The sequence below is a fragment of the Nomascus leucogenys genome, chromosome 17 (assembly GCF_006542625.1).
Source record: "Nomascus leucogenys isolate Asia chromosome 17, Asia_NLE_v1, whole genome shotgun sequence".
Classification (NCBI taxonomy): Eukaryota; Metazoa; Chordata; class Mammalia; order Primates; family Hylobatidae; genus Nomascus; species Nomascus leucogenys.
In genome coordinates, this window is record NC_044397.1 from 94,736,140 (window position 1) to 94,745,147 (window position 9,008).

Sequence of the window (9,008 nt, forward strand, 5' to 3'; positions counted from 1 at the left end):
GCTCAGCCTGGCCCGACCCCCGCAATGGCCCATCCCTCAAATGCCTGCCTGCCGCTGGGTGGGGGCTTACCTGCATCACAGTCATCGAGGCTGGGAGGGGTGCCCTCACTGCCTGGTCCATACAGGCTTTCCATGGACTGTAGGACGGAGACGCAGGTGAGACCAGCCCCATGCGGGGCCCTGCGCAGTGCCCACGCTTCAGGGGACGGTTGCTGCCCCCCCAGAGAGGTAAACCAAGGCGCACAGGGGAAGCAGGGTGACTGACCAGGCCCTGCAGACCTGAACCCGGCTGGCCTCCAGAAGTTGGGCACAGGTGGCCCTGGCCCACCCCACTCACCTGGCTCGAGTCCCCAGGAGGCACTGCTAGGAGGGTGCTGCTGTCCACTTCACCCATGAGGAACTCGGACACTCTGCAGGGCCAGCAGGGTCACCATCGAGAGACACCCAGGCCCCCCATGCTCCCTTGCCCTGCCCCACAGGCTCCCACACTCACGTGCTACTGAAGGCCACAGCAATCGTCTCCAGGGCCTTCTCAAACTCCTGTTTCTCCAGATCATTGTTGCTCTCGTAATGGAAGGCTGGGAAGCAGAGATAAGGACAAGGAGGTGGGCCCACTCTGGGAGGTGACCATCCCTGCAAGAACTGACCAGAGCCCTTAACCCAGGGGGAACAGCAGGGAGCTGTTGTGCCTGTCAAACTCCTATGCATCCTTCAAAACCCACTTCAAACATCCCCTCCTCCAGGATGCCCTTCTAGGCAGAGAGCCCTTGCAGTCCTGTTCCAGCAGGCTGACCTTTGACTTTGGCAATGAGGGTGCCGGCTGCCGTGAGCGTCTCCACGGTGTTCAGCAGCGGGTACTTGGAGATGATCTGACGCATGACACGCAGGGCCTCACCCAGGCACTCGTGGGCCAGCGGGCGGCGGGCCTCAAGGAGGTCTGCTGGGCAGAGTCGGAGTGAGCAGTGGGGTGGGGCCCAGTCCCAGGGAAAGTCTGTCCACCTCCTCCCTCTTCAGAACGCCTGTTCCCAGATAGGGAAACTGAGGCAGAGGTAGGAGAGGGCAGATGCCTGGGGCTCATTTCGAGACTGCGGGGAGGGCACTGTCCCTCCCTGGGCTGCCGGCCAGATCAGCAAAGGCCAGACCTTGGCCTAGGCACTCTCTGCTGCTCAGAACACTTTTCCTGTCCCTCCAGAAAGCAAACTGCCTCTTGTCCTTCAAGCTACAGTCCTGCAGCCCCTTCCTCCATGCAGCCCACCAGGCCCCTTCCCTGCCCTAACCCCTCAGGACTGCTCAAAGCCTTGTCCAGGTCTCTCTCCGCCCTTCCTACCTGAGTGAGGAAACTGAGGCATAGAGAGGGGAAGCCATTTCTCAACAATCACACAGCTTTTCAATCTACACTAGCTCTGAAGGCATGAGAATGCCAGGCAGAGGGATCCTGCCTGGCTTTATCTCCAGGGCAATAGGGAGCCATAGAAGGTGTTAGAACAGAGGAGGGTGGTGGTCAGATCTGACTGTTGGAACCTGGCTTTCACTGCCCTCCTCAGCCAGGGGCGGTGGCTTACACCTGGGACCCCAGCACTTTGGGTGGCTGAGGCAGGAGGACGGGTTGAGCCCAGGAATTCAAGACCAGCCTGTGCAATACAGTGAGACCCTGTCTCTGTAAGAAATAAAGAACAAGGCCGGGCGCGGTGGCTCACGCTTGTAATCCCAGCACTTTGGGAGGCTGAGGCGGGCGGATCACGAGGTCAGGAGATCGAGACCACGGTGAAACCTCGTCTCTACTAAAAATACAAAAAATTAGCTGGGCGCCCGTAGTCCCAGCTACTCCGAGAGGCTGAGGCAGGAGAATGGCGTGAACCCGGGAGGCGGAGCTTGCAGTGAGCCGAGATTGCGCCACTGCACTCCAGCCTGGATGACAGAGTGAGACTCCATCTCAAAAAAAAAAAAAAAAAAAAGAGAACAAAAAGGTAAATGCCCTCATCTAACGTTCTTAACTGGAAGAAGAAAAAAACAGGGCCGGGCGCGGTGGCTCATGCTTGTAATCGCAGCACTTTGGGAGGCCGAGGTGGGCGGATCACGAGATCAGGAGATCGAGACCACGGTGAAACCCCGTCTCTACTAAAAATACAAAAAATTAGCCGGGCGCCTGTAGTCCCAGCTACTGGGAGAGGCTGAGGCAGGAGAATGGCCTGAACCTAGGAGGCAGAGCTTGCAGTGAGCCGAGATTGCGCCACTGCACTCCAGCCTGGGCGACAGAGCGAGACTCCGTCTCAAAAAAAAAAAAAAAAAAAAAGCAGAGAGGGCCAAGCACGGTGGCTCATGCCTGTAATCCTAGCACTTGGGGACGCAGGCAGATCACTTGAGGTCAGGAGTTCGAGACCATCCTGGCCAACATGGTGAAACCCTGCGGCGTGGTGGCACTCCCCTGTAAATCCGGCTACTCGGGAGGCCGAGGCAGGAGAATCGCTTGAAGCTGGGAGGTGGAGGTTGCAGTGAGCCGAGATCGCGCCACTGCACTCCAGACTGGGTGACAGAGTGAGACTCCATCTCAAAAAGAAAGAAAGGAAAGAAAATAAAGAAAGAAAAGGTAAGAAAAGAAAAGAAGGAAAGAAAGAAGAAAAAAGCAGAGTACAGGCGAAACACGGAGAGCCAGGCACACACCATGTAGTGGAAACAAACCCACGGAATTCGTAGGAGGGGAAAGGTGGCAGGGAGGACAGAGGCCAGCGGGAGGGGCAGCTTTGACGCCTGACTGTACCGCTCACAGGATGCCCCAAATACGAAATGAAATCTGAAAAAGTAAGTGCCCCGTCCCTTTCGGCACCGAAGACCCCAGGTGAATGTCACCTCCGGGAAAAGCCCGCCCGAGTCACCCGCCAGAGATTCCCCCCGGGCGGCCGCCGCCGGGCCTGAGACCCCGGACCGGAGCATGTCTTCGCTGCTGGATGCGAGGCGGACTCCGGGAATGGGATTGGGGCTCCAGGAGCTCCAGGAAGCCGCTGGGAGGCCCCGGCCACGCCTCTTCTCGGGACCTTCCTGCCGGGCACCCCGCACTCCGCGCGCGCGGCCGGCGCCTGGACCACCGCTGTCCCCGCACACCCCCCACCCGGGAAGCCGGCCGGCGCGACCTCTGCGCAGCGCAGGGATGCCCAGGTGCGCACGGCCAGGCCAGGCGCGCACGGCCAGGCCAGGCGCGCGGCAGCCGCTGCTCCCCCACCGCGGGCGGCAAACGGCCCGAGCGCCACGTGGTCCCCGACGCGGGGGCACCCAGCGCCCCTCACCTGTCCCCTCACCTAGGGGTCCCGCCCGGCAGCGCACGGGGCCCTCGTCCAGCACCGGGTGCGCCGTCCCGCAGATACACATGGCGCAGCCGTCGGGGCGCGGAGACCGCGAGCGCGTGGCGCCTGGCAGCTGACCGATGGGGGTCTCCGGTGGCCAAACCGGCTCCGGCCGGTCAGGAGGCCCCGCCCCCGCGAGGGAAACCCCGCCCTGGGGTCCCGTTTGCCCCAGCCTGGGTCCTTCCTTACCCGCAGAGCTTCGAGGTGGGGAGGGTCGAGGACGGGCAGGGAAACTGAGGCCCAGACCTGAAGCCCGGGAACAAGGAAGCCCGGGAAGAGTCGAGGTGGCAGCGTCCATGTGGGTCCCCTCCTAGCTGCCTGCACGCGGGTCCCCAAGCTGCGGGGTGGACCCCACAACCATCGCTGCATGCAGGTGGCCCCATTTTTATAGATAAGTCACCTGACACCTAGAGAGGGAAGGGGCTCGCCAGGGTCTCAGCAGCTGAGAAGCAACGGGACTAGAGCCCACATCCTAGCCGCCAGGGTCTTCTCTGGCCTGGGGCGGCCCCGAGACGCACCGAAGGCGCCCCTAGCCGGGCGCGGTAGATCAGGCCTGTTATCCCAGCACTTTGGGAGGCGGAGGCGGGAGAATGGTTTTTAGCTCGGGAGTTCTAGACCAGCCTGCGCAATATGGGGAGACCCCGGTCTCTACAAAAACTACAAAAACTGGCCGGGCGCGATGGCTCACGCCTGTAATCCTGGCACTTTGGGAGGCCGAGGTGGGTGGATCACTTGAGGTCAGGAGTTCAAGACCAGCCTGGCCAATATGGTGAAACCCCGTCTCTACTAAAAAAAAAAAAAAAAAAAAAAAAAAAAAAAAAAATTAGCCGGGCACGGTGGCGCGCGCCTGCAATCCCAGCTACTCGGGAGGCTGAGGCAGAAGAATCACTTGAACCCAGGAGGTGGAGGCTGCAGTGAGCTGAGATCCCGCCACTGCACTCCAGCCTGGGTGACAGCGTGAGACTCTGTCTCAAAAAAAAAAAAAAAGAAAAGAAAAGAAAAGCCCGGGCGCGGTGGCTCATGCCTGCTGCAATCCCAGCACTTTGGGAGGCTGAGGCATGCAGATCACGAGGTCAGGAGTTTGAGACCAACCTGGCCAATATGGTGAAAGCCCATCTCTACTAAAAATACAAAAATTAGCCAGGTGTGGTGGCACGCACCTGTAGCCCCAGCTACTCGGGAGCCTGAGGCAGAAGAATCACTTGAACCCGAGAGAGGGAGGTTGCAGTGAGCCGAGATTGCGCCACTGCACTCCAGCCTGGGTGACAGAGCAAGATTCCATCTCACCATCTCAAATAAAATAAATAAATGAGTCCGGTGCAGGGGCTCACGCCTGTAGTCTCAGGTACTCGGGAGGCAGAGGTGGGAGGATGGCTTGAGCCCAGGAGTGCAAGGTTACAGTGAGCCTCGATCACACCACTGCACTCCAGCCTGGGTAACAGAGCAAGACTCTGTATCCAAAAAAAAAGTGCCCCGCCCTGGCTGGCCCAGTTCAGACCTCCTGCAGGAGCCTGGGAGCTGAGCCCCGCCCAGGCCAGGCTTCCAAGGAAGCGCCAGGATCGGAAAGGAACAGAGATTAGGGTTTCCCCAGGAAACCAGCCTAGCCCCCGCCCCTGGGACCAGATAACCTGGGGACTCCCACTCCTCCCAGTGGGGACCGGGCCTTCCCCAACTAGCGCCCTGAAGGTGCAGAGGCCACTCCACCACTTGAGGTCCAGTCCTGGCTCTGCCCTGCCCTGGCTGGGTGAGCCAGGGGTCAGGGACTCACTAGAGACTCAGTTTCGTCATCTGTAAAATGGGTGGCTGCCGGGAGCAGATCAGAGCGCCTGGCATGACCCTGGCCCTGTGGTTTCTGGGAGGAGCCGGGGGCTGAAGGCAGCACATGAGGTGCCCGCCTGGGCTGCCAGGGACAAACAGGAAGCAGATGAAAATAACTCGGCAGGAAGCAGGGCTGTCAGCAGCCGCGTGGAGGGGAAAACGGAACTGCCGGCCTGCAGGCCGCTGGGTCCCAGCACCTCCAGCCGCCTGATACCCCCATCCTACCCCTCGCCCCTTGCCTCCTGAATCTCTCTCCACCCAGACCTCAGCCAACCCCCAGTTTGCTTTGTTCCAAGACACAGATCTGGCCCCATCTGTCCCGTGCTCTAACACCTTCTATGGCTCCCCATTGCCCTTCTGCCTGGCGTTGTCATGCCTTCATCCTACACCAGCGGCATCCCACACCTTGGCCCCCAAATGCATTCTCTGTTTCCATGTTTCTGAGCCTGTGCATGGGACATTTCCTCTGCCTTTCCCTCCTAATTGTCATCAGATCCTTTAAAATAAATAAAGTGGGCACCCTCTTGAGCCAGTGTACGCTCAGGGACTCCCCTCACCAAACTCCTACACATCCCTCAGAGCCTTAGCTGTCATGGCCTCTTCCACACAACCCTCCCTGCCATTCCCTTCTGAGCCTCCCCAAGTCCCTCCCTCCATCTTCCCTTGGGTCTGGCTCTGCCTTCCACCCAGGCCTCCGTGTCCCCGTGGCTCTCACCGTCACGCAACACACACTCCTTCAGTTTCTCAAGGCCCTCAGCAAAGCGGGCCACGTCCGCCAGCAGATGGGAGATGTCCTCGACGACGTCCGGGCCGGCGCCCTCGGTGGGCAGCTCGCCCGGGCTGGCGGCTGTCAGTGGGCTCCGGTGGCTCCGGCCCAGTGTCCAGGAGGCAGCACCCGACAGCGGGAAGCCAGCCGCGCTGGCGTGGCGGCTCAGGCTGGTGGGCCGCTTGAGGGTCCCTGTGGCCTTGACGCCGGAGGACCCAGCGGGCGGCTCCAGGCTTGGTCCAGGGAACACCGCGTCAGCCCCATCCTTCCTGGGCAGCTCCTTGGGCAGGTCCGAGGGGAGCTCGTTAAAGGGATTTTCCGGCCTGGACACTGCCTCAGTTTCCCCAGAAATGAAGTGGGGCTGTGGAGGGCCATCATCATGCTAACCCCACAGGGGTCAAAGGCCAGAGGTCACAGGGCCGAGATTTGGTACTGTACCCCCCCACCTGTTACCCAACATCCTCTTCCCTAGAGCTTTCACAAACAACGGTCCTGCCCAAACCACAGCCGGGGCGGGGCCTGAGGGGAGGGGAGGAGGGGGGTCCCCACTTCCTGGTGGGGGTGGGGAGGGTCCTCAGCCCTTCAAGCCCCCCTCAGGCTCCCACAACGCAGCTACTTTAAGTGAAGACACTTCTGACTATGTCTGTACCCTAAAGGTCCATGGATCCCCAGAGCCTATGGGCAGCCTCAGGCCTTGTAGACATCCCGGACCCCCAAGCTTTGTAGACACCCCCAGCTTTGTAGACACCCCAGGCCTGGAGACACTCCCCAGCCTCTAAACCTGGTGGATCCCATTAGAGGATCTGCTGCCTGGTCAACCTTCAACCCAATGGCCAGGCCACAGCCCTCCCATCTCAACGGCTCCCAGAGCCCCCAGATTGCCTAAGCCCCCAACCTGCAGCGGCCCAAACACAACACTGTCCCGACCCGGCACCCTCCCTTCCTGCCCCCTGGGCCCCGCGGCCAGCCCTGGATGGAGTGGAGGGAGGCGGCCACCACTCCCAGGGTCCCTACCGTGAGCTGAACGCCGGGGTCCCGGCCTCTCTGCTCTGGCCCCTGCCGTCCCGCCCGGTAGGGGCTGTAGCTGGCACGAGCCCCCAGCCGCCGCCCCAGCATGGGCCCCGAGCACAGGGCGGGTCCCTGTCCCCCTGCGGCCCGGTGTCAGCTCCAGGTCTCACCCGGGCTCCACTCACCCCCGAGGGCTGCGGGCTGGGGCTTCCCGCGCGGTTCTTTTTCGAGATGGAAGGGGTTTTCATGAGCTCTCGTTTCTTCCTGGAGAACATGATGGGGCCCCGGCCGGCAGCCCGAGGGGGCGGGCTGGGTCAGGCGGGCTGGGGGTCTCAGCGCTGCAGCTCCCGGCGCTGGCCGCTTCGGGACCACATTGTCGCCGGCCACCCCCTCCCCAGCTGTCAGGCACACGTGACAGGCCCGGCCGTCACTGGCGGGCCCTCCCCCCAACAGGAAAAGGCTTCGAAAAGGCGGCGACGCGGCCTCGCCCCCGACCCTTCCCGGCCTCAGCCTGCGGCTCTGCGGAGTGGGCGCGAAGGTGAGGTCGCAGGCCCCGCCCCCAGCCCCAGGCCGCGCCCCCCGCTTCCGCTTTCGGGAGCTCGGAGCCGCGCCGCTCGCGGGATGGGACTGGAAGCCCCTGCCTGACGCTGGCGGGCACAGGGCGGCCGACTGCAGGGCTCTGACCCTCACTCCCGGACGCGAGTGGGCGTGCACAGACACATGTGCACGATGACACGCAGAGACCTGGACCACCACACGTGCTCAGACCCCACCAAGCTCCCGGAGCCTTGCCCTCAGACCCCAGACACACGCACAGGCCGAAGCTGCGCCCCTACAGCCCCCTTTTCCCTGAAGGCAAGCCCCCGCTCCACCTCCTCTCCTGCACACCCTAGGGCGTGGCCGGGCCCCAGCAGGGCCGGGCAGAGTAGGGTCACCCCCATCACCCACCCTGCAGCCCCGTGAGGTGGGCCAGGTCAAAGACAGGCGGGGAAACTGAGGCCCAGAACCGAAACCCTGGAGACAAAGCCGTCCAGGAAGTCAGAACAGTCCAGGTTACCGCGCCCTGTCCGTCTAGGTCCCCACGTCCACCTGCTCCTGGGCTGCCTGCACAGGGGTCCCTGTGGTGTGGTGTGGACCCCACCATCGGCAGAATATGCTGAGGACACCTGGTTACCTCTCAGCAGCCCTGTGGGCCTTATCATGTTGCCCCAGACCTGCCCTTAGCTAAGGTCCCCAGCCCCGCCTCCCATGCTGCATTCCAGTGACTCTGGACCACCGGACGTGCTGGGCAGCAGGACGCAGGCACCCGTTGCTGATAACAGCCTGAGGCGGCGTTGGCCAAGAGCTGGGGCATCTGCAGACATACAGATCCCAGCCTCCTACCTTCCCCCAACCGCCACCCCCCAGTGTGAATTCTCTCCCCTCCCCAAGTCTCCCTGCTGTCCCCTTCCACAACCCCGCCCCCAATCCCAAAACCCCAACCTCTTTCCTTTTCCAAACCCCATTCCCACCTACCTCGGGTGGGAGGGGCAGATCTCCAGGGCACAGGACATGAAGGCCACAGCCACTTGCTCCAAGTCTGGCTCTCCAGGCCCGGGTCCAAGAGCAAACCCAGCCCAGCAGACCCTTGAGAACTCTTTGCCCCCGGCTCATGGCGCTGAGGGCCAGGATCAGAGGGTGAGGGTCAGCTGGACGTTGGATGGGCTTCTGGCCCGGCCAGGAGGCCTGTGCTCCGGGACACTGGGCTCCTCTAAGCTTCCCAGGACATTCCTGAGCCCTGACCTCATCCCCACTTTATGGCCAGGCACTTACAGGTACCGCCCTTAGGCGCCAGCCCCACGTGGGCATGCAGGGACGTGGGGATGGTGACCAGGCCCTTATGAGGCCCGCACTCACATCCCCAACTCCTGGGCTGGCCACAGAGGCATTTACAGCTGGGGTCCGGTCAGCTGCAGACACGCTCACACCTGTGTCCTACAAATCGCCACTTGGCCTATATGTGCACACTCAGCTTGCAGGGGGCCAGCCATATCCAGACACATGTGCAGGCAGCTGTATGGACATTTGTGCAGCCTGGC

General features: G+C 62.1%; 1 protein-coding gene across 2 annotated transcripts in view; it reads right to left on the reverse strand.

Moving 5' to 3' along the window:
- Positions 1-7,459, reverse strand: part of ARHGAP45 (Rho GTPase activating protein 45) — a 20,527-nt gene extending 13,068 nt beyond the window's left edge. The window contains exons 1-6 of one of the 2 annotated variants that reach the window (XM_030795765.1): positions 7,116-7,459; positions 5,872-6,202; positions 794-937; positions 494-578; positions 338-410; positions 71-137 (exon numbers count right to left, since the gene is read on the reverse strand). In XM_030795765.1, the coding sequence (XP_030651625.1) occupies positions 71-137; positions 338-410; positions 494-578; positions 794-937; positions 5,872-6,202; positions 7,116-7,205 (790 nt within the window). In that variant the 5' untranslated portion in view covers positions 7,206-7,459. Of the gene's footprint in view, positions 1-70; positions 138-337; positions 411-493; positions 579-793; positions 946-5,871; positions 6,203-7,115 lie in introns of those variants that run through there. The other variant, XM_030795764.1, reaches the window with a different exon arrangement.
- Positions 7,460-9,008: the final 1,549 nt, after the last annotated feature.